This window comes from Pipistrellus kuhlii, unplaced genomic scaffold (genome assembly GCF_014108245.1).
Source record: "Pipistrellus kuhlii isolate mPipKuh1 unplaced genomic scaffold, mPipKuh1.p scaffold_m20_p_3, whole genome shotgun sequence".
NCBI lineage: Eukaryota > Metazoa > Chordata > Mammalia > Chiroptera > Vespertilionidae > Pipistrellus > Pipistrellus kuhlii.
Window position 1 is genome coordinate 69,340,793 of NW_023425529.1, and position 26,097 is coordinate 69,366,889.

Sequence of the window (26,097 nt, forward strand, 5' to 3'; positions counted from 1 at the left end):
GCAAAGTAGGTCATTCAGAGGAAGATAAGTATCACATGATTTCACTCATATGTGGAATCGCATGAACAAAATAAACTGTTGAACAAAATAGATCCAGAGACATAGAAGCATGGAACAGACTCAAATGTCAGAGGGAAAGTGGGGGTAGGTGGGAAGAGATCAACCAAAGGACTTGCATGCATTTATGCACACGTAACCATGAACACAGACAATAGGGTAGAGGAGGTCTGAGGCGGGGGTGCAAGGGAGCGGGCTATAAGGGGTCAATGGGAGAAAAAAGAGGACATAATATAATACTTTCAACAGTAAATTTTTAAAAAGTAAAAATAAAGAACCCTGAATTTGAAAAGAAAAAAAAAAAAAAGAAAGAAATGGTGGTCTGGAATCTTCATGGTTACTCTTGTATTTCTCACTTGAAATCTGGTGTCCGATAGAGCCCATTCATTTTTGAAGCCTTTGAATTTCATAAAAAGACTATAATCTGATACTCATTTCTTCTATCGAAAACAGTTAAACATTTGTAATTATTTTAGAGTAGAAACATTTAAGGAACCAGTCATACTTTATTGGTAATGTTCAAGAGCCATTGTAAAGGCAGCAGTGTGAGTTGTAAAAAGTTTTCTTAAAATCACCTTTTTGTAAATTGTGAATTTATGAAAACCTATGAAACTGATTGAAATCTATAAATTAAATAGTCTACTAAAGTAATTCCTGTACTTGAGTTAACTTTTGGGAGTGAAAAATCTTCCTAAGTATCTTTTCTAGTGTTTACTGATTTCAAGTTTGGAGATTTAGGAAGAAAGATACTTTCAATAAGTGTTTAAGTTGAGAATTCTGATTAAATTTAGCACAATGAGAAGGAGGTGTATTTGGATAATCACATTTTTTATTAATGTTAGGATAACATAATATGGATATAATGAGCAGATTATATGGAAAATACTAATATTATATTTCATCATGCAAATTACAAGGCAATGAAAATTATTTTCAGTTGTTAAACAGGTAAATATTAAGGTAGGGGATTCCTTTAATCAGTGAAATTAAATGCTTGGAGTATGGTTTTTCTGGTAATCTCATGTTGTTAGTTTTTGCTTTAATCTTGCAAAATGCTTTTCATATAAATACTTTTCAAAATATCTTTAGGTAACTGCAGTTTTCATTTTAAATGATCAGCTTTCTTTTGAATGAATTATTAATTAGTTTTCAGGGCCAGAGGAAAATTTTTCTATATAGAAATCTGAAAATGACAGCTTTAATTTATCTGAGGAACTAAAGATACCTTAAAAATATTTAACCAAGATTTCTCCTTCTCATTTTCTCCCACTAAGAGAGGAGTGTTTGGGTAAATTCTAGACTTGGGGTGAGCAGGAGCTTCCTCATCCAGAAAGCTCTCCGAGAGGTCCGTATCCCAGGAGCTGTGCTCTGGGAGCTCAATGTAGCAGAAGCCGGGACCACATTTAATCAGAAGCTGCTGGGAAAAGCTCCTACAGGGATAGAGGGAAGAGTCTATGAGAATATTCCTTTCCTTGCAGTTACTTGTGAGCTCTGACCCTTGGTTGTGTGACCACAGGGTCTTGGTTATTTCTTGTGGCTTCTTTTCATTTAATACCTATATAGTAACAACTTAAAAAAAGTTTTTTAAAGTGTTCTTTGTTTAGGAAGTTATCATCTCTGCCACTGAAGCATTTATAGTCTAGTAGGGGGAGATTTAAGATAGAAAGAAGTAAGTTTAGTGAAGTGCTATAGGTGTAATGATAGATTCATGCCTAGAGCTTAAAGCTTTCCATTTCCATTGGGAATGGACACCTAACACTGTCTCCCAACAGTCTAGCACCCTGTGCTGAAATGTACCTGCTCCACCTGAAGGTCTCTAGGAATCTGAAATACATTGCTTATTTCCAAACTAAGACAAGTTCTAGATGTTACAGTATTTCTCTCAGACGCCCCTACCATGTTAGTTAAGTATTTGCATATTCAGTGAAGTTTTCAAAATATAATGATTTATCCCTAAAGAGGGACTCTAATTAAAAGATTATAGGTTAAGTGGCAAATGAGTGCCAAAGACATTTCGGTAAGCCAATTAACCTGATGGTTTTTCACAGTTGATTGTTATTGGGTGAGCAGAGGTTAGTACTCAGAGTGAGTAAACTTTTAGGGGAAAGTGATATTTCCCTACACACATAAAGCAATGAAGGCTTTTTCTAAAAGGTGAGTGCATCCTATCAGTACGAATCATTTCTAATTAGAATTCAATTTGTCAAACATATATTGAATACTACTGTGTCTCCAAAAGATAAATAAAGATGTGTTAGACTTATATTTCAGGAAGTTTCTCTGTCCTTAGCATGTGTGTAATGGTGCAAAGGTGGAATGCAAGCAGGCAGGGATAGCTGTTTAGTTCAATTTGCCAAATATTTATTATGTACCTGATACGTGTTGGGCACTGGGAGAAAACATAAGGCATAATTCTTTCCTTGAGGGGACTTAACATCCTAATGAGAGAAAAAGGAAAATGAACAGGCAATTTCAGCAGGCAAAGCGGAGCGGTGGGAAATAATGAAAATCTGAATGAGGGCAGTGGAAAAGCAAAGTTATATGGGATTCAAGGGAAACTTGTGAGTTTCTCTTAGGTTCCTGAGCAGCTTTACCATAGTTTTAACCATTTTAAAAATAGCCCAGCTGGCAGGTCTCAGTGGTTGAGTGTCAGTCTATGAACCAGGTGTCAAAGGTTTGATTTCCTGTCAGATCACATGCCCTGGTATTGGGCTTGATCCCCCAAGCAACCCATTGATGATTCGCTCTCATTATTGATGTTTCTCTCTCTCCTTCTCCCTTCCTTTCTGAAATCAATAAAAATATATTTTTAAAAATATGGAAAAGCAAAGAGAGAAGGTGCTGACATGCACAACTTCTATATCAGTGATGGAGAAATGATGGTACTTAATGAAGGGCGTTATGACAAGGGAGATGTTTTGTGAGGAATGTTATTTGGATTCAGCCTTGCTTAAGACCCTGAAAGGGCAACTAACAATATTACTTGATAGTTATACAGTGCCATGTCATTTAGTACTCTTTTTATTGGGGATGTCAGCAGTTCAAACTAGCTTATGAGTAAAGGGCATTTATTGGCTTATTTAACAGTGTTCTCTTAAGGCATGACAGGATCCAGTTGCACAAGCAATTGCCTCTTTGGTAATTGATCTGTGTTCTTTCGTGTTGGCTTCATTCTTCAGAGAATGTTCTAGTAGCCCTAGGATTTCATCTCATCCTCAAAAGAGGATGATCTCTCCCAGTAGATTATTGAGGCTCTCTTGACTCTGATTGGCCTGGCTGGCTTGCTAAGTCAATTGTTTTGGCCAGGAATGAGGATGGGGGATATAGTACACTAACTGGCTGGTCTTTAGTACACATTTGCTGACCTTTCATCATGAGGTCAGGTTAGCCTCGCTCACCCTAGTCACATGGACTGAGAATGGATGTGAGCTGTTTTCCAAAGAAAAAACAGGAGACTGTTAACTAGAAGAAGAGGTCCAGGAAAAAAATAAATAAATAAAAACAGCAAATTTCTATTACAAATTTACAAGGCTATGTAAATGTCAGACATTTAGACATTTTATGTTAATGTTTCCCTATTTGATTGCTAACACAGCAATTTGTGAGAAGCAGCATTATTATTATTATCCACCAACCATCATAAGGAAGCTGAGCTTTGGAGAGGCTAAGCGGCCAAAGGCAAAACACCTGTTGTCAGCAGAAGAACAAGGATTTTATAACTCTTTTCTCAAGTCAGGTGCAGATATCACCTGAGCAATTAGAAGTGCAGCCTTATGAGCAACATCCAAGCTTGAGGTCCAGATGGAGAAGGCGCCTTCTGAGTAGCGGGTAGTAGAGCTGACCACAGAGGTGGAAAGTGTAGAGAGAAAGGTCAGTGGACAGGACTAGGAGAGAGACATCCACATTTGGAGAAAAGCGTGAAGGGGAGGCTAACCAAGGAGAGTTAGAGAGTAGAAAGAGGTAGTCAAAGATAGGAGAATGAAAAAAAGGAATGTGTTAAAGACCAAAAATAAAGCTTCATACATGGTCATGATCATGTTCTGAGAGGGTCATTAAAGCTTAAGGGAACTTTAAGTGAAATACTCATGACCATGATCCATAGATTTTGAAGGCTATGAACGTGATAAATGAGCACTATGTTCCCATTGATGGCTAGCATCAATTGCTTGGTGTTGATGGTAATAATAATAATAACAGTAGCTAATGTGTTCTGTATATTACATATACACATTATGTTATGTATAACAATGTACTTCTTGTTTACTGACATTTACTCCTTGCAATGATCCCATATGGCAAATGTTTATTTTACAGATGAGAAAACAGGTATGGGGAGGTGAAGTAACTCTGTCCACTGAGTCATAGCTTGAACTTAATTTAGTCCACTTGGCTTCAGAATTGTGCTCTTTTTCATGAGTGTGCCATTTGATGTTTGAAGAGTCTGAGCCTCCTTCCTGCTCAGAGGACCAGTCATCATTTACGAGGGTGCTTTTGACTGCAAAGGTCAACGGACAGAAAAAAATAGCAATGAGAGAAACCCAGATGAGGACAGTTGGTACGGCAGTCACCTCATTCATGTTTCACAATAGCATTGGCCTTTGCCAGCATTTCCTAAGGGGAAAATCACAAGGCAGCAAAAACAAAGAGCCACAAATGAACAAAAGGGGACATTGGGTAAGAACTCCTTGAAGATCTGAGAGACTGTGTGCTTCCAAGGACAGTCCCAGCCATGTGTTCCCTGGAGAATTCTGCTTCCAGTGGTTTCTCCTTCAGATATGCTGCTCTGATTTCTTTCCCTTTCCTGCATTGGAAGATTTCCTCATTTCTTAGTGCCTTCCTAAATTCCAGTCCCCGTTCACAGAAATAACCTCGGAAATTATATCAGCGTGAAATTTTGTTTTGAATTAAGGTTTTTCATTAACCAAGAAGAGATTTTACTATTTCTATTTTGGACTCATGTAAGAAAACACAAATGGATGAAAATCCATTATGCTTCATATTGAATGATTATCTTTATGTCTCATTTTGCTGGCACATTTTTCAGATTTTAATAAAGCCCCTTTGGTCTTTATCTTTCTTAAAATGATGTGAGGGATATGTAATGTATCCCTTATCACTGACGTGCATATGTGACATGACATATACCAGTAGTAAAACCCTGTACAATGTAGTCTTATTTCATGTATTTTTGCCATAATGTTCATCAGTTAAGTAAAAACCTTCCTAAGCAGGTAACACCTGTCAGAGAATTTTAGCATAATCAAGTCTCCCTTTTTATAGTGTGTTTTGAACATGGATAAGATGTTCTCTCACTCTTCCACTTTTGTTTCATTAATACTGTTTGTTGGTTAGATTTTCCCCTAAAATGACAATTTAGGGCTGTACCTCATGAATTTTTTTTCTCACAGAAAAATTATGAGATTTTTAAAATTTTGTTCTTATTTTGAAACCCTTGTTTTGTGAGAGTTAGATGTGTAGTTAGTTTGTTGGCTGCTTCCTATTATTAGACTTATTGCTATAAATATAAGAAATTCTGGCAAGTTTGAACAGATTTTTTTTAAAAAAAGTATGGATTTTACTTTTTTCTTAAAAAGTCTTTATAGAGTTGATTATGGCGATGAGCTAAAAGTCTATAGAAAACCTGTTTTGGAGGACATGGTTCTCCATCCCATATGGATCTGCTAGTGAAAGGGTATAGTATTGTCCTAAACAGAATTTTCCTTTCTAGCTTTCCTTACTATAGCAGCAAAGCCTTATCCCAGAATGCTTTGCTGTTGAGCTTCTACTGCCCTGACTTGGATAGTATGAGCATTTCTGCATTGATAATAGAGAAATTCACATCAATATCTAGGTTAATGTTTAGCAGAGGCCAGTTTGGTGTTCATTCTGAATTACTTGAAGTCAGCTCTCTCTGACAACAGTTTTTCATATTTCTTTAAAAATTTAATTATAACTCATCAGATCTTAAGCAATTACTTCTGAGACCTTTGATGTGAAGGCAAATGAACAATTTAATAAATTCAGAATAACATCTGTTTCTAATATTTTAAAAGTCAGTTTACATGGAAATTCATTTAATTCGGAGTCAATACATGGAGACTTGTAAAAATGAAAATCAAAATGGAAAAAATCAAACCACTGTGTTATAGTAGGTCTTCTGTGAACAAAGGCTTTCACTTACAGCTAGGTTCAGCTGCCGATAGCTAACACCCAAAATATCACAGTTTAAACAATATAGCAATTTATTTCTCACTCTCATGTAATAGGGAGGGAGGTAGCCCAGGGTTGGTGTTCTACCGTGACAGGAACTCAATTTCCTTCAGTCTTATTACTGTGCTGGGCATGATTTCTATTTCTAAGGACACTTAATGGGCCAAGATGGCTGCTAGACCCCCAGCTATTGCATCTGTGTTCCAGCAGGAAGGAGGTAGTGGTGGAGGGAAAGAATGTGAAGCTTCCCCCCCCCCCCCCCCCTTTTAAGGACATGTTTTGGAAGTATTACATAAAACTCTGCTTATGCTCCACTAGCCAAAAATTAGTCACATGACCATCTTTAGCAGCAATGGAAAGTAGGGAATGAAATCTTTTTTCTAAAGACCATATACCATTAAAAACAGAAGGTCTAAGGGTATGGGAAAAGGCTGGAAATAGACATGGAAAAACAACTATCCCTACCACATTGAGTATTTCTTTTTTTTTTTTTTTTTTTAATCAATCTTTATTGTTCATATTATTACAAAGGTTCCTCATTTCTTCCCCTCTCCACCAGGTTCCCACCCCACCCTCCGCCCCCTCCCCATCCTCCATTGTCCTCATCCATAGGTGCACAGTTTATGTTCAGTCTCTTCCTCCCTCCCTTTCCCCGATAGTAAATCCCTTTTCAGATAGTAAATCAGTTACTTAGCATTTTCTCATATCAATAATACCTCCACATGCCCAATGATACACTTCACACAAAAGACATTTCCAAATAGGTCAACCAGCCTCATCCAGGCCCCACCCAAGGCACTCACAGATCAACACCCCAGCCCTATACTAACTCAACACATCCAGATCTAAGCCTTCATCACTTGATTCAGCAGACCCTCAAGTTCCCACAAAAGTTTCCAGCCATGTCTGAGAGGCAGCCGTGGGGCAGGGGTAGGCGAGGAGCGAGCTGTTCCGGGCCTGGCTGCTCCAGGCCTGGCCTCTGTTGCTCTGGTTCATTCCACAACCAGCTGCTCCAGGTCTGGTCACTGCTGCTCCTGACCTAGTTCACTGAGTATTTCTTAAGACATGATTTTAACAGACCTTCTGACTTTTTATTGAGCATCTAGAAAAGTCAACTAGTAGATATAAAAAGAGTAGTATGGTGTTTCACAGAAAGTAGATAAGTTATCATCTACTTATCAGTCTGTTATATTTTTTATAATTTTTAAAAATATTTTTTTTATTGATTTCAGAGGATGGGAGAGGGAGAAAGAGAGATAGAAATAAAAATGATGAGAGAGAATCATTGATCAGTTGCCTCCTGCATGCTCCCTGCTGGGGATTGAGCCTACAACCTGGGCATGTGCCTTTGACTGGAATCGAACCTGGGACCTCTCAGTCCCTAGGTTGATGCTCTATCCTAGGGGTGTCGAACTCAATCAGAGAAGGAGCCAAAATCTAAAATCCAGCCTAAATCGCGGGCCGAATGGTTTACTCAACAGTCATAAACTGTCATTGTGATGGAAACGCAGTGGAGTGCAGTGATGACAGCGTGGTGCGGGCCACATTGCAAGGCCTGGCGGGACGGATTTGGCCCGCGGGCCTTGTGTTTGACACATGTGCTCTATCCTCTGAACCAAACCAGCTAAGACAGTCTGTTGTAATTTTAACCCCCATATGTCCCCAAGTTCAGAAGTTGTTGGTCAAGCAGACTATAATAAGGGGCTTTTTCTATAAATTTTACCCCAGTCCTGTAGAGCAGTGTTTCCCAACTTTCTCTCATAATGAGAATCACCTGGTGGAGTTGTTAAAACACAGATTCCCGGATCCCAACTAAGAAGTGCTAAACTAGAATTTTTGGGAACATATAGGTAAAATTGTATACTTAACTAGTGCTCTAAGACAGATTTTATATACAGAGCACTAAGTTAGGTATGCAATTTTACCTATATGTTCTCAAAAATTCTAGTTTAGCACTTCTTAGTTGGGATCCGGGAATCTGTGTTTTAACAACTCCACCAGGTGATTCTCATCATGAGAGAAGGTTGGGAAACAGTGCTGTAGAGTAACTGAGGCCATTCGCAGGACTGAGCTGTCATTTGTTCTAAGTCTCCAGAACATTGGTGTATCTGCAAAGCAATGTTCTCTGCTTCTCTACATAGAAGGCAAATGAACAATTACAAGTGTTTGTTAAATGATTTCAAGGTAAAACTATTATCATTACAGAAATTGAAGCTTGGCGAGGTTAATTGGGAAGTCGTTTGGAGAAGCTTTTGAAAACCAGCATTGACCCGCCATTGATCTCAAATGGAATACTAACTACTATTTCCATTACAAGCCTAGGATGAGTTTTTAATCTGTTCCATACTCTTGTTTTCGAAGTCACTCAGTAAATTACAGAGCTGGGACTCTGGGGCATTTCTCCTTAATCCAAGGCTTTTGCAACATGATTTTTGGTAAAATTCATACGGAAATTCCATTAATCATGGCTGCCTCACAATGAAAGGCAGAACTGGTGGAGTGGCTAGAGGTAAAGGTCTTCAGAGTGGCCGCCCACCATCTATTCTTTAGCTACACATGTGCTCACATCCCCTTAAAAAGCCCTGACATCAGAGTAGGCAAGAGTTTTCTACTTGAGTGTCTCATTCCTGCTTCCTTCTGGCTCATGTGCCTCTTGTGTTCTGTAAGTACTGGGATAGCTGCACTGGAGGTACAGAAGACTCCAGATGCCACCCTATTCACTGGCAGGTGTAATGCCATAGAGCAGGAATCCTTCAAATGGAGTCATTTATGTGCTGCCTTCCACAGTTGTACCTTATCCACGTACACCAGAACTATTGATTCCTTCATATCTGTGTTTACATGGACTCTTTATTTAACAGCTTAATTTTTATTAGATAGCTATGAAATTCAGCTTTGATGTGATAATTAAAATTTATTTCAAATATATGTTAAAACCAATACAGCCATTAAGAGTCTCACATGGTTTGTATATTTTCTCTCATACTCCTTGTGGTTTGTGGATCATATTTTGAGAAGCCCATCATACTGGAAAGAGCATGGGCCATGAAACTTGACCTTATTATTTCTGATTTGTGTGAATTTAGATATTTATTCATTTAACTTTCTCAATCACAATTTGTTCATTTGAGAGATGCACATAATAATATTTATCTCATCAGTTATTCCAAGAATTAACCAAGAAAATACAGCCAAGACCAGCAGAATGCTTGGCAGATAGGAAGTGCTCAGCAAATAATACTAGCTTATTCTTCCTTGTTGTTACTAATCCTCAAAAAGCAAGATACAAGGAAGTGCATTATTGTGGCATCTGGTGTAGATGATACTAAGACTTGTGACAGCTCAGAAGGGGGAAAGGCTGAAGTTTACTGGAGTGTAGGAAGAAAGGCAATATTTTGATCGATGGAAAGCCATTCTTACTCATCTCTCCAGCTGTATAGGTCCTTGCTACTCAAAGTGGAGGCCACAGACCAGCAGAGTCAGTTTTACTTGAGGATTTGTTAGAAATGTGGAACCTGCCTGTTAACAAGATTTCCACATGATGTGTATGTTTGAGAAGCATTGCTCCAGGCACAGATATTCTATTTAAAATTTATCTCCCTTGGGGGCTAGTTCTTGCTCTTAGTGTATTTCCTGCACCAGGATCAGCTAGGGCTATGCTTTTAAATAATGAATATTCTCAGGCTTCATATCAACCCGGGGCCTAGACTCTGCATTTTTAGTGAGCATGCCAAGTGATGTTTTAGGACACTTGTTCAGCAACCTCTGCATTAAGGCTTAAATCAATGATAGAACCTCTACTTTTATCCTTCAAACACACTTGCATTCAAACAAGGAAGAAAGCTTTTGAGGCAAAGAAATACAATCCTAATCATGGTGCTAGCAAGAAATAAGGGGAGGATCTCAATTTAATCTATATGGAAAGCTCATTTGCATTAATTATGCATTCCTGGCATCCCAGCCTAAAGTCTCATGACAACAAGTCTAGGGAGGAAGATAATATCTTACCAATATCACCTAATATTTTTTTTCCTGTATTTTTCATTTGATTTTTTTTTAAACATTTTGTTTTTTTTAGCCGTGCTATCAAGACTAACCAGGACCTTCTCCCAGAAACGCCATGGACGCACATTTTCTACAATGATTTCTGGGGGACTCTTCTAACCCACAGTGGCAGCCACAAGTCCTACCGGCCACTCTGCACGCTTTCTTTTCGCCTGAACCATGCCATCGGAGGCCTGAATCCCTGGAGCTACCATCTTGTCAATATCCTACTTCATGCGGCAGTCACTGGTCTCTTCACGAGCTTTTCCAAGATACTCCTGGGGGACGGATACTGGACCTTCATGGCGGGCTTGATGTTCGCCTCTCACCCCATCCACACGGAGGCCGTGGCAGGAATCGTGGGCCGGGCCGATGTCGGGGCCAGTCTCTTCTTCCTCCTCTCCTTGCTCTGCTACATTAAACACTGCTCCACCAGAGGCTACTCCGCCAGGACGTGGGGCTGGTTCCTGGGGACGGGACTGTGTGCGGGATGCAGCATGCTGTGGAAGGAACAAGGAGTGACTGTTCTCGCAGTCTCAGCAGTTTACGATGTCTTCGTCTTTCACAGGCTGAAAATGAAACAGATCCTGCCTACCATTTACAAAGTAAGTGATTGTTGGTGCTCAAGCATTGGGTTTCTGAGTAATCTCCTTTGCTTGGTCCTATTTTACCATTTAAAAGGCAAATGTGTTCCTTTTCAAAGAGAATTTAACATAAGCAACTTTTTGATCTTCAGTAAGTGGAAGTGTCCTTTCTGACCTTTCCCTACTAACCTGGGTTTCAGTCACTGATTTCTCACTTATTTTCTTTACTTATTTTCATGACTTCAAAGGAGGTGTAGAAGGACAGTTTTGCCTTGTAAAGATTATGCATCTTTAGAATGAATTTATTTTCATTCATCTCTTAATTCTGCTCCAACTCTCTAATCCTATACACTGCCTCCTCTACATAATGTGTATTTGTAAGTATATCACATCCGGTAATAGAGCTAGATACTAGACTATACAGGGGAAATCCTTCGCCTTGTTAATATTAGTTTCCTGAGTTGATGATGGAAAAGAACCCTTCTCTACAGTGTGCTACGAACTCAAATTCTTAAACAATGAATCATATTCACCTTTTCCTTTTTGTAGTGTAGGAGAATAGAAGAGTCAAAACATGAAATGGTTATTATAAGATTTGCCCTGAGGCTAATTAAGGCCTTTGCTTCCAGGCTTAATATTTGTTTCAAATGCAGTGTTGGAAGGTCAAAGGAGCACTTGGGGATCCCATACTCTTAAAGTGATCTGAACAGTCTTCTACTAGAGTGTTATAGGCATTGGGTAAACTGGAAATTCTTGAGAAAGTGCCTTCTACCTATTGCCCCATCCTCACTCACTCACAATCAACTTCCTTTCTTTGACTTTAAGTATACAGACTCCAAGGGGCCAGGGTTTGCAAACCTCGGCCATGGTGTAGGCCAGCTCCTGCTTTTTCTTAGACATTTAAGCAAGGAATTACAGATTTGAATATTTGCCCCGAGAAAGCTGTCAAGTTTTCTAGTATTGTCTAACTTTTCCCTCCTCAATTCCCTCTTTTGCTTGAAATTGAATTGGGGAGAAATTAAATTTTAAAATGAAAGGAAATAGAAACAGAAACATTTACAGTGGAACCTTGGTTCTCAAACGAAATTTGTTCCAGACGCTGCTCGAAAACCGAATTATTTTTTTCCCATTAGAAATTATGTGAATTGAATTAATCCATTCCAGACCCCCAAATGATTCCCTGTTTTAACCTTTCTTATATCCTGTACATGTCTAATGTACTTTTAAATCTATAAATAAACACTTTAATGACAAAAGGACATGAAATGTACAGTAAAGTGAAAATTGAGAAATGATAAGCAGCAACAAAAGCAAAGAACAGGAGAATATTCACAGCACTATTTCCTGAGGTGCTAACAACATGATGTTTAGCAGTAAACTGACTGATACACACATATTCACTCCTTTGTCACCTTAAAGGTTTGAGATTGATCATACAGGTATCAGTATGAAAGGGTTGTCTAGTTGAGAAGTGAATGGTTCAAAATGGGAGATGTCAGAAAACCAAGGTTTGACTGTACTTGAAAAAAAAATGGCTTTTTTTTTTTTTTTTTTAGTAGGCAGGCAATTAACTGCTATGCTTCTCTGCAGGAAGCTTAACCTTTCCAGTTAGAACTCAAGTATCAAGGGCTTAATGAAGTTCTTTTGTGATTTCAATTAAATGCTAAAACCTTAAAAGGAAAGCAAACAACATCTGGTTTGAGAGTCAAGCTCTTAATTTCAAATCAGTTTTAATTATTTTTTTATGGAGAATAGGGAGAGTAATCTTTTTCTTTTCCTTTGAAACCGGGTCATTAACAATAGCCAGCTTTCTTGTTTTATTTGATACATAAATAAATAGAATGAGTGTAAACCATGGTTCTTATCCCATGGAGGCTGGGTCTGTTAAGGAAAAGGCTCAGCGGAGTCACCTCAGCTAAGCCTATCTTTAAAGTTGCGATCCAAGACTTAATTGCAGTTTTAGCCTCTCTCAAAAATGTGATCTTCAGTCAATCTGGAATGACCTGGATAGCACTGTAGAGGTAATCTGCCTTTTAGGCTGTTTCTGTCCCCCAGAGTAGGATGAGGTAATCAATCCCACTCTTTCCTTATCTTTTCTGCCTTTTGCCTATAGAAGCCTTCCATTTTGTTCAGGTCTTTGGAGCTCCTTTCTGTTACCTTGGTGGGGTGTTGCCTGATTCATGAATCATTCAACGAAGCCAGTTTGATCTTCAGATTTACTCAGAATTTTGTTTCCCAACAAGACCTATTTGAAGATGCAGCCTCTGGGTGTTTCAAAACCTTGCCTTGAAATCTATGAAACCCTGTGGTTTCTTACAAAGAATTTCCATTTACCATTGTTACCAGACCAAAGGGGTCCATTTGCCTATGAGCATCAAAGCTCCATAAAATCAAACCATAGTTTGCAGCAGGTTAATTAAGGGTTTATTTTAGGAAGTGGCCCAGCCCCAGAGATAGAAGTGAGCAAATGCTCAAAGACCTGGCTTCCCAAAGACTTCTAGTGGTTGGAGTCTAGAGAGGAAAAAAATAATTAATTATGATGACCAAGAGAGTTAGGGTCATGGTCTCTGTTGATTTGTTGATGCTAGGTTGTTGATCAGTGCATTTGGCCATGATGTCAGCCATGATGTCACTACTTCTGGTTTGTCTGCTTTTCTGGGCCTGGAGCTCAACATAACTGAAGCCTAGATAGTAATCTCTCAATCTCGAATTCTTTGTCATTTAAATCACATATTTCCTTGTCTTTCAGTTTATTTTCTGGAGATTTTTATTTTCTTTCTTAGCTGCCTCCTACCTTGGTTATTCCTGGTATTTGATGGATTCCTTCCTTTGTCTAGGCATCTATGTATGAGTGGCATTTCTCTAGTAGATTGATACAAAGAAGTCCTATTGTCTTCCATTAGGTGGCGCTGAATCAAGATTTTTTTTTTTTTTTTTTTTAGCTCTTGTTCTTTGACTTTTCGGATCCCTGTGGTGATGAAAAATGGGAGGTGGGTGCCTCCCCTGTAATCTGGTCACCCCAGTCCTAGGAAACCACCCCTGCCATTGAGCAAACATGGTGGCCTATGGGGCTTCAAATTTGTGAAATCTCAGTGCTGTCCTCCACAGCCAGACACTGCAGTAGTATGTGTGAGGGAAGGGTAGACTGGGGTAACCTGTCTACTATCTAAGTTGCTTTGCCCTCTGGTAATTGTGACCTCGGACCTCTGTAAAATTCTCTTCATGCCCTGATCCTGAGACCATTCACAGAGTGGGCCTTTCACTCTGGGGAAGTGATTCTGTAGTACTAGTTCTCAGATTTGCAGATAATGTGCTCTGCAACCAAGGGTGAAGGAAGCAAGCTTTAGGAGGTTAAGGGACAGCCAGGCTCCTCGACTTTGGTTTCTCTGTCTGGAATGCCAGCCACCAGACAACTGGTACAGCTGTAGCTCCTAATGCCAACTCCTGAAGGAATATCCCCTGAGGCTCTTTGCTCCTCCTGACTTACAGGAGTGCCAAAACCTGATTCTTCCCCTCTTCTGGCTGAGCCCTGCCTTGAGCTCCTGGCTACAGGTGGCTCAACTCAACACTTTTCCCTCCTCACTTCCCTGGTTCATTCCCACTTGCCTACCTTTAGATTTCCTAGTGCTCAGTTCTCTCGGGTGTGTTTGTGCATTGAGCAGAGAAGACTTTGTTGAATTATAGCCATTCAAATTGTTGAAACATCAAGGGGGGAGACAGAGGGGATCTCTCACACTGCCATTCCTCTGATGTCACTGTCTAGTTGTCTTTAAATGTATAGTAGTTTGAAAGCAAGTAAATTAGAGATCTAGGGAAGCCAAATCATGCACATCTAAGCACAAACCTTCATTTAGAATCTCATGACTGTGGGGCTTATAATAAATGCTGGTATAGATTACATATGGAAGTTATAGAAAATTCCATATTCTTTTAAAAATATATATGTAGATTTTAAATGCCTGGGTGAGTAGGAAGAGACTGAAGGAAGTGGATTAAAACTTTAGAACACATGTGTCAAACACAAGGCCCGCGGGCCAAATCCGTCCCGCCAGGCCTTGCAATGTGGCCCGCACCGCGCTGTCATCACTGCACTCCGCTGCGTTTCCATCACAATGACAGTTTATGACTGTTCAGTAAACCATTCGGCCCGCGATTTAGGCTGGATTTTAGATTTTGGCCCCTTCTCTGATTGAGTTCGACACCCCTACTTTAGAAGGTTCTTTTAAACCTTAAAAGAATAATTATCCTAAATATCTTACCAATTAATTCTGCAACATAGTTATATCATGGGTTTGTCAGATGAAATAAACTTTTCTGCCTCATAAAAATGTGACAGATATATAAACAGAAAACTCTAGTGTACAAATGTTTAACTCTATTATGCAAATTAGCGAACCAGTCAAAACTCTAGATTAGGGGTGTCGAACTCAATCAGAGAAGGGGCCAAAATCTAAAATCCAGCCTAAATCGCTGGCCAAATGGTTTACTGAACAGTCATAAACTGTCATTGTGATGGAAACGCAGCAGAGTGCAGTGATGACAGCGCGGTGTGGGCCACATTGCAAGGCCTGGCGGGACGGATTTGGCCCGCGGGCCTTGTGTTTGACACATGTGCTCTAGATCTAAAAATGGAGGTCCTCTGAAAGCTTGAGTTCATTAGAACTAGAGAAGCAAGATTCCCAGTTTTTCAGTTTTGTCAGTATATTTCTCATAGCAATCACTCTCAGATTCTTTCTTCACAGTGGTTTCAGTTCTGTACCTCTTATCAGATCCTGGTCCCCAAACTCAAATGTGTAGCAGGGCCAGGCAGAAGGTGCTGCTCTGCAACTGGTACTCCACTCCATCCCATTACTGCAGTAAAAATAAACAAATAAGTAAATAAAGGTTTTGGTTTGGTAGACTTTAAGATTTTTCTGAGACGATAGACATCTGGATTTTTTTTTTTTCTATGACATCTTCTGGGTTTGTTTTTTTTTTTTTTTTTTTTTAATGTTGCTTATTATTGGGGCAGACAACAATCCTTGGGATGGCTGAATTTGATCAGAGTTCTTGGCTGCCATTTTTTATTTATAAGGCTCATGCAAATGACATGCATGTATATAATATACATAAGGTTTTCTAAAAATTTTTTTTAATTTGATTTTAGAGGGAGAGGAAGGTGGTGGGGAAGAGAGAGAGAGATAGAGAGGGAGAGAGAGAGAGATTTGTTGTTCCAGTTATTTATGCATATATTGGTTGTTTCTTATATGTGTCCTGACCAGGGATCAAACCTACAACTTTGGCATATCAGGATCAATGATCTAACCAACTGAGCTAATTGAGCTATCTGGACAGGGCAATGTATGAGGTTTTTGCAGTTCTGCAAAGCCAATATGAAATTTATATTTTTCAATAAAATATGTGAAAAATAGTAAGTGCTTGACATATTGTAGATATTTTATTTAGTATTTAATAAACACATTTAGTGTTTATACCTGTCAGGTATTGTTCTGAATATGCTAAAAAATTAACATTTACCTTTAAATACTTATTGACAGTCATATGATTTATGAAATAATATAGTTGAATAGGACATGAAATAAGATTTGTAAAAACAACACTAAATATAAAATCTTCTGAAATATGTATGAACAAAATTAGTGTTCATAACATTGTACACAAAATTTAAAAATATTCCTACTTCTTAGCTTCAGAATGTTTCCTACATTATCATTGGAATGTAGCATGTGGTCTGGCACATAGTAGGTTCTAGTACATTAATGAATTTACTCTTGTTTAAGATTAATCTTTTAAAAATATGTGCTTGATATGTTCAAGTGAAATTCTGTGCTCTTCCCTTTATATGGTGAGGATTTCATTCCTGGTTAGTGAGGTCTGGCAGGTGGGGTTGGCAGAAATGCTTGTCACAAAAATTTTGAAAAATACCTTTTCTTGACCAAGTCTCACCAAGTGACTGTTTTTTGCCTTCTTTTGATGACTTTCACTTACTTAGTTTTATGTAAGGGTGGGGGTAGGGAAGACCCTTGAAATATACTTAAACTAGCTTTGCAAATAAATGTTAGACTTTTATCTGCCCACAAAATTTTTTACAAGTCTCTCATGGCCCTAGGAGGTACATGGGTAATAAAATCAGTAAAAGCAACGTTTTTCTTACTTACCCAACATCAGTCATTGCTTGTCTAGTGGCCATTTTCTGTGCTTATTTAACATCTGTTAACTGTTTTAATGTGGAAACATCTTTTTCCTCCCTTATTAGCCTCATAATCACTTATTCAGTTACAGGTGGAAAAAAAAAAATTAAAGGAAATCTGAAAGTCAGTGTAAGCAATTCTAATAATAGCCTAAGATAATTTGGAAAAATGAAGCCCTTTTAGTTTCACCTTTTAAAATTCTCTACATATGCTTTTTATTATTTTATTTATTTGTTTTTCTTTTTTCTTAAATTTATTGAGGTGACAACTCCTGCAAGTTGATAAAATTTTATATGTCTCAGATATACAATTCTATAGCATATCATCTGTATATTGTACTGTGTGTTTACTACCCAAGTCAAGTCTCCTTCCATTATAATTTATTCTTCCTTTACCTTCGTCTACCTCCTGCCACCATCTTGCCCTTTGGTAATTACCAAACTTGTCTGTGTCTATGAGATTTTTTTCCTTTGCTTAATCTCTTCACCTTTTTCACCCAGCTACCTAATCCCGCCCCTCTACCAACTGTCAGTGTGTTCTCTGTATCTATGAATCTGTTTCTATTTTGTTTGTTAGTATATCTTGTTCATTATAAATATGCTTTTTAAATTTTAATACTATGCATGGTGTGAATGATGGAGGTAGCTTATGGTGAGTGAAGTTAGTCTTTATTATCTTTTTTCTCACATCAGGATGCAGTGATCAACCCTAAACTAGCCAACAACCCCATATTTTCCAGACAATTTACAAGGTTTTATTTTCCGAATGGTTTCTGAGGGTGGGAGTTAATGTTCTGTTGAAGGTTTTTGGTTTGTCACTATTTGAACACCGAAGAGATTAAACATGGTACTTCTGTACAGTTGACGTTTTGTGTGACTCCCCATTTACACAATAGACTGAAAAGCCAGTCGAATAGCCTGCAGGTATTTACACACTGAATCCACATGTGCCTTTTTATTTGATTACCTGCTGGGAATGGCATTGGCAGAATCTGTTATCATTTAAAGCTTTGTCCCTTTCTAGGGTGGGTTATGGTTTTACTCAAGATGTGACCCTCGTGTCTATTGCACTGAGTGAAATGTGATATACATTTCTGTTTCTGATTTTTTTCAGTCAACATCTGTGCTACACTTCAAGTGCTGTTCCTATTTTCTTCTGAGTTTCTTTCCCTTTATTTGCCTTACACCTGACTTTTGGAGAATCCAGTTAGAGCAAGATAGTCTGATTCTGATCACAGTAGTTCCTAGCAGTATTGAAACTGGGGCTATTTGTCATGCACTTACAAATGAATTTGGATTTCCTCCCAGTAAATTAGTTGTAGCATTTAATATTCATGACCTATAGTCCTTTAAAACTTTGAGCAGCTGCCAGCACTGCTAACCACATAATACCACAAATAAAGTCGAGGTTCAAAAATCCTTTACAGTGGAATAGTCAAAGATTAATAAGGTATTTTATTCCTGCAGGTTGGCTTCTTTGCTGAGCTAATTTAAGAGGATTCTACTCGAGTAGTTTAAATTTGGGTAGCCTCACAAGCTTTGGTGATGCTCGCATTAGACTGTTAGTTCTTGGAACAGGAATCTAGTCTCACAAATCATCATTTTCATTTTTGTGCAAGGCTCTGTATTTGGCAATGTGGGGATTCAAAGATGAATTGACAAAATCCTGTCCTTAAAGACATTGGAGAGTAGAAGGAAGTTGAGAACAGTGCCTGTAACTATGGAACTGAAATTCAAGCTGGAAAGTAGTGAGGGTTGTAGTGCGGCATCAGGAGTGCTAGGGGAGTTTAGATGAAGGGGAGGCTACTTCCAGCCCAGAGCGTCCGGGAAGGAACTTCTGGAGCAGAGACCTGTGTGCAGGGCCCCGAAGGATAGTTGCGGTATAGGCAATTAAATTTGGAGAGGGGAGGAAAAGTGGAGGGTGGAGCAAGAGCATTGTGCAGAGGGGAACTTAGGAAGTTTCTGGAGACTACTGAGCTGTTGTTTTGGCAAACATAGAGTGCAGGAATTCAGAGAGGTACATTGAGATAGCTGGTGTGGAGGTAGGTACATTGAGATAGCTGTTGTGGAGGTAGGTACATTTAGATACTAGTGTGTACAACAGTGTAGGGGCCTTTTAAGATATGTTAACTGTTACAATTATAAACATAATCCCTAATAATATTTGGAGACTATGTGTGGGTTTTAAATGGGCTTGCACTTCAAATGGCCCAGGGGAGAAGCTTGGGAATGTGCAGACTAGCTCCTTCTTGCCACTTGGGGGGACTTTTCCTCTGTCTTCCTAAAACTAAGGAAGGGTCCTTTAGGTGATGAGATTAAGAATCAGACACAGGAGTGGGGGTTAAAACTAATTCAGTGAGGGTCTTTCCTCTCAGTGTTTATCTTGTTCTGTGGCATTAAAATAAACATTTTCTGAAGACTAGTGTGATTTTACTTGTTACTCTATAATATCTGGCATATTACCATGCACTCCTAATGAGAAAAACAGGGAGTCTTTAAGGGCTTGCTCCTGTGTCTGCTCTCCCAGCATTGCTGCACGGCGTTCCAGCATTACCCTGAATGGCCAAACAGAATCCCTCTTTGTTTTGCACTCATTTCTACAGGAGGACAACAATAATTGAAAGGAGTCCTTTTTTACAGTAGAGAATAAAATACTCTGTCAGCACGGAACTTCAACCAGTTAATCACTATACCGTCAGTGAACATGACACACAAATTGTGATGAATAAATAATGAACCTCATTGGAATCATCTACGCTGTTCTCATAACAGTCTGCGATGTGTATTACATCACTCGGCTCAATTTTCGATAACCTGCCTCAGAGGAATCAAACTAACTGAGGATGTTCTTGTGATTATCAGATTACTCATTTTCAACTGGTACTATCAGTTTCCCAGAAAACTAAATGACGTGGTTTGCACAGATTTGAAATCCATTGTCCTTGCCGGAAGTCAGATTCCTGTCTTAAGTACCTGGAATAATAAAAATGTGAATTTAGTGTTGATTTCTCAAATGAATTTTAAGCGATAGAAAGCCATATTCCATGAGTCCATTAGGGATTCCTTAAAAGACAAGAATAAGCCAGGAGGTGGGGTAGGTAAAACTGAGTATTAAATCAAATTTATTGATAGTTAAAATCCGAATGAAATGTGATGCAGTGATAAGGTTGCATGGTGTGATGTTTATTTTTCCTTTAAATATCAAGTGTCATACCTATTGATCATAGTATTTCTTTCTTCAAAAAGGTTAATAGCAAATCAAAGAGAACAGTCCTAATGCCAAAGTCTGAGCTTACTTGGAGCCAGGAAGGGCGGCGTGTCCTTGGCCTCTGGGTTTGTCCTCACAGCTCTGCGCACCCAGATGGCTCCTGTATGCTCTGTTGGTCCGATTATAACTCCAGCCTCAAGTGAAATATCATGAATTCAGAATTTATTATATGTTTCTCCGGTAATTATGGCCTTGATTAGTGAAGGCAGTGTTTCCATTCCAAAGGACACTTTCTTTCTCCACATGTTTATTCATTTATTCTCAGGAAGTCAAATAAAATGCAAAGAGTGTAATATTTCTCTTTGCTTATGATGGGGGAATCAGTAATGCCTGCATTTGGGCATATGATGGTCACTTTTCTTAAAATTAATGTAAGATTCAAAGAAAACATCAGAGACAACCTGAGGGAAATAAAGGACATTTAAACACAAATGAATGACTTCATTTTTAGTAAGTGAAGAAATAGAAAATATATCTAGAATTTTCATTAAAATATTGCTATTCCACTAAATTATCAAGTACAGTTAATACAGTTCATCAGCTTCAATATCAGTTGTGTTTAAAAATAATGAAATTTCGCTGGCTGGTGTGGCTCAGTTGCACTGAGAGGTTGCCCGCTCCATTCCTGGGCACATGCCCAGGTTGCAGGCTTGATCCGCAATATTGAGCAAACAGAAAGCAGCTGATCTGGTCGATGTTGCACTCTCTTCCACTCTCCATCTCTCTTCCCTTCTTTCTCTAAAATCAATGAAAACATATTTAAAAATAATGAAATTTTATATATTTAAAAACTAAAAAAGAGAAAACAGTAATATTTTAATTTATGAATTTTGAGTTGTTATATCTGTTAGAACTATCTTAGTCCCTCTCCTTATAAAAGGTGTGTGTGACATGTTCCATCAGATCAGGATACATGAATACAAGCTTAGATAACTTATTTAAATGATAGCTAGATTATACATGAATGATTTGTGTGTATTTCATAACTTCTATGTAATGAAAAACTCCAAATTATTCAATTTACGTAGAATTTTTATTTATCCTAAATTTAGGATTTAGTCAGAATGTTGCCAGTTGATGTGTTCTATTCAGTGTAGTTTCTTTCTTCTTAAAATCTTATGACATAGTGAAATAAAATATTAAATATATCTAATACTGTGAAAATAACAACTGTTCATTTTAAATAATCATTTGGTGTTTGGCTAATTTTTTTCACACATAGTTACAAGTTAAGACTCATAGAAAGGTCATAAGACTGCAGCCTGAAGAATTCGATTTAAATCATTTTCTAAGCATGTGACCTTAGGCAGATCACTAAGCATGTTGGCGCCTCGGTCATATGGTCTGTAAAATGGGAATATAATGTTTGCCTTATGGTAGATGTTAGATATGAATATAAGAATGTTCACTTTTTAGCCAAATTCTTTTCCCACAGTAGATATCACCACAGTCATCATCATTCTAATGTGTTTCCACCATAGCCTTCTGGTAGTAGCACACCTTTTATCATTGTACACAGCACTCAGAGTGGCTGTGGCTTTTCTAATGGGATGCAGGGTCAAATGTCAATCAACAAAAACTGGAGTCTTTGTTATATGGTGGCTCACCAATGCTGGTAATTTAAAGAATGTTGAAGAAAAATCCTTTTCAAGAATAATTCTTCCAAACACACAATTCAATCATTTATCCTTTGTTTAATTGATTGAACACAATTATGTGTGTATTTTTCTCCTTTTGCCAATACCTTGCCATCATCTCAGACTTTCATAGCCTGATTTTTTCCACTCTGGGCTCAGGATGGTGCTGTTGCTTGTATATCTGATGGTGGAGGGGAGACTGGCTTTCCTGTTCTCCTCCCCCCACCACCCTGTTTCCTATATATTTCCTTTTAGCCAGGTTTATGGTAAGGAAGATTAGTTAGGTAGCTGCCAATATCTTACTGCATGCAAGTTAGTCTCTCTCTCTCTCTCTCTCTCTCTCTCTCTCTCTCTCTCTCTCTCTTGTTGTTGTTGTTGAGAAAGAAGCACTTTAGGTGAATGTTAATCTCTTTTTTCCCCTTCCCTGGCAAGCAATATCTTTGCAGCTGATTCCAGAATATCTGTTATAACAAATCTCTGCAGAGAAAAATGGTGAGGCTGGCTTTTATTGTGGTTCAATAGTTTAGTTTATTTCCCCACCTCCTAGGGAGAGAATAGTAGGCAAAAAGAAATCTTGTGTTTTAAAGTAATACTATTTTCAGGCTACCAAAACATTTTATAAAATATTTTGGATACTTGAATTGCATTTAGACCAAATTGTTTTTACAGAAACTTAAACCTTAAACTTTGGCTAGCGGAGACAACCATATGTAAAACTGGTTTTGATTTCAGAAAATCCAATATTTAAAGTTTTGATTTATTTGATCGATGATACATGGGGTGGGTTGGGAGAGGGTGATTCTTAAAGATTTTAGGATTAATCATGAGTTTCCTTGGTATATTCCAATTGTGATTGATTATTAGCCTGCCATGGAGAAAGGAGTTTAAACCAGAGATTGAGGCACAGAACTGGAAGCTACTGAATAAGAATCTTTTGGTCTTCTTACTTTTAATTATTTTTTTCATTTTTGCTTAATTTTTTTTGTTGACACCCTTACAGATGTCCCTATTGCCCTTCTCCCCCCACCACCTCCTTTACCCGTCTCCACACAGCCCTGCCCCTCCTTCCCTCTGAGGCATTGAGCGCAGGCTGCTGGAGAGGGAGCAGGATCAAATCCCTGAGATTTAATGAATCAGAGGTTTGGGCACCACTGATGAACACTGAGAATCTGATACTCTCAGATAATGCTATCAAACGTAAAATTTTCATAAAAACAAACTTTTTAGCTAGAGGAGGATATTAGAAATTGTCTACATGCTGCCTCCTCTCTTTTAACAGAACCAGAGGCCCACAGAAATTAGGCACTGGATTAGTTGAGGGTAGAGTCTCCTTCTCTAGGTCTATAAACCCTCTTTTAATTTTGCTTCCCTTCTTTAATTTATGAAAAATGATGTTGCTGTGGAAATAATTTTCATCTGCCAGTTAAGACTGGAGACTTAGTAATTTACCTCCATGTACCCATCCCTCAAATTCATCATTTCTTAAGACTGACCTTCATAAGGCCCCCTATTGCTGTGTTCATAATTCCAGGGTGCTTTGTGAAATGGCGCTGTTGGTTTTGATTTGTTGCGGTTGTTTCCTTTATTTCAGGCCCCTCCTTTCCTTGCCTCCCCTGCCTACCCACAATTCGCTTCAATTGCAGAATTAATGTTGTTTGCCTTTTGTCATCCTAGGACCCCAGCTTGATTTAAGTTAACATTCAAATAGAATATTTACTTTTCTGGCTGTCAGAAGCTTAACCCAGAGAGACTGAAATCACTGTACTTTTCTTCCTATTTTGGTTACTTTCCTTTACTGATAGTGTATTAGTGCTTCAGATAGGACCCCTTGACTGGAAAGGTGTTCTCTTTAAAGCTGCTGAGCCTGAGCCTGTCTAAGAGTGGAGAATTAATGAATAGTGAAGCAGCTCCACCTCACCCTCCTCTCACTGGGCAAGGCACCCAATGGGGGCAAGGGGAATTTTAGGCATTAGCGGTAGACACATCAGCTGGGTGTAGAGCCTCTCTCCCTGTTCCTCTTAATTCCTGGAATGTGTTTCTCACTGGTGGGTGAATATTCAAATCCTAATATCAAAAGTGAGAATGACTCCCAAAATGAATGTACTTCAGAGGTAAAATAATATCAAAAAAGGAGAAAATATAGAGGTGCCAACTAAAAAATGGGCTGGCCGAGTGAGAAATGGGCTGAATTGAAGTTGTCACAGCAGCAGCCTTAAGTTTCTGGTGCTTGGACAGGATAATTTGTACTCTGATTCTCTTGCACTCTACAGTGTAATCTTCTCCAAGGCTGTGCTGACTTCCTTATTGTTTAAAAAGGAAGAGAGATAACCCATTTGAATTCATTAGCCTTCATTTGCATATACACAGAGCTGGTGGTAATGATAACAATCACCATTTAGCCAGGCTTACTGTGTGCTAGCAGTGTCTTCTGTGCCTTAACCGCTGTTCCATGGCACATGTTGCCTGGTGTGCCGTAGGTGCAGACAAGACAAGAATTTTATAATTTCTCACTATTTTGTTTACTTAATATTTCATAATAAAGTAATTATTAAATACTTTCTTTGTGTTTATTTGATTCCTATTCAAGAGAATTACTTTATATATAGTCAATATAGGCACAGAGTTAAATTTTTTAACATTTTCTAATGGTGGTGTGCCTCGTGATTTTTTTCATGAAACAAGTGTGCCTTTGCCCAAAAAAGGTTGAAAAACACTGCCTTAGTTTGCCCCATTCTGTGAGAGTAGGTATTATTAACCTCATTTACTGATATGGAAATTGAAGTTTATGGAAGTAAAATAGCGTGCCCAAGGATTCACAGATAGTACATAGTGGAAAAGGGATCTCATTCCTAGTGTCTAACTGTAATGCTCATGTATGGTCTTCCCATTATACTCTTTTTATACAATATTAGCCCCACTGGAAGATCCCAATAATGTATGAAAGAAACAACCATTTTCTCATACCACTTGGTCTTGGGACAAATGACATTTACCTGCAATAGCTTTAAATACAAATAATCTGCACTCCCACATGCAACAGCTGGTTTTATGGGTGCTAGAAATACAAAGATGGACAATGTATTTTCCCAGCCCTTAGGAACACAGAGCATGCACTTAATAATAGTCACTGCACTAAGTGGTAAGAGAATCTCATATGAAGTTCCAGAGAAGCACAGGAGTCCATCCACTTAATGTAGCCTGGTTATGGAAGCGTCAGAGAGGGACAGAAAAAGGGTGGCATCTAAATAGCTCAGCTAATCCTGGAGTGTTTTTGTTTGTTTGTTTGTTTAAAAAATATATTTTATTGATTTTTTACAGAGAGGAAGAGAGAGGGATAGAGAGTTAGAAACATCGATGAGAGAGAATCATTGATCAGCTGCCTCTTGCACACCCCCTACTGAGGATGTGCCCACAACTAAGGTACATGCCCTTGACCGGAATCGAACCTGGGACCTTTCAGTCTGTAAGCCGACGCTCTATCCACTGAGCCAAACCGGTTTTGGCCTTGTTTATTTATTTTTTTATTTTAAACCACTTTGTGCTTGTGTGTTTCATTTGGTTTCAGATGCCTATCATGTGATAAGAAATATACTAGATGCTTTCTTTTTTAAAAAAATTTTTGATAAGTACCGTATTTTTCGGACCATAAGACGCACTTTTTCCCCCCCAGAAGTGGGGGGGAAAAAGTCCCTGCGTCTTATGGTCCAAATATAGCCTACACATATACTTTAAAAAAAAAGATTTTTACTTGCCCGGCTCTGTGTGGTCTCTGTGTGCTTGCCCGGCTCTAAAATGGTTCTCAATGCTGCTGTTTACAGGGTTGATTACATGTGTTTATGACTGTGATGTTGGGTTTTAATGCACATAAAATATTTTAGGACACTATTTGTTTCAGAATCTTTTTTTCTTCATTTCCCTTCTCTAAAAACTGGTGCGTCTTATGGTCCGGAGCGTCTTATGGTCCGAAAAATACAGTAGATACTGAGTATTTTCTAGATATGAGACACTATTCTAAGATGTTGAGGATAAAATATTGAAAACAAAATTTATGCTCTTTTGGAATTTACATTTATTTTCTAACTTAACGATCACAGTAGTCATGTAGGG

At 38.4% G+C, this 26,097-nt stretch overlaps 1 protein-coding gene across 4 annotated transcripts in view; it reads left to right on the plus strand.

Annotated features, from left to right (window-relative positions):
- TMTC2 (transmembrane O-mannosyltransferase targeting cadherins 2) overlaps window positions 1-26,097 on the plus strand; it is a 412,316-nt gene that overhangs the window by 143,399 nt on the left and 242,820 nt on the right. For all 4 annotated transcript variants that reach the window (XR_006742882.1, XM_036456330.2, XM_045588305.1 and 1 more), the window contains exon 2: window positions 10,346-10,916. Coding sequence is in view for 3 of the 4 variants with exons in the window: in XM_036456330.2 (XP_036312223.1) it covers window positions 10,346-10,916 (571 nt within the window). In the remaining variant the exon portion in view is untranslated. The remainder of the gene's footprint in view (window positions 1-10,345; window positions 10,917-26,097) is intronic.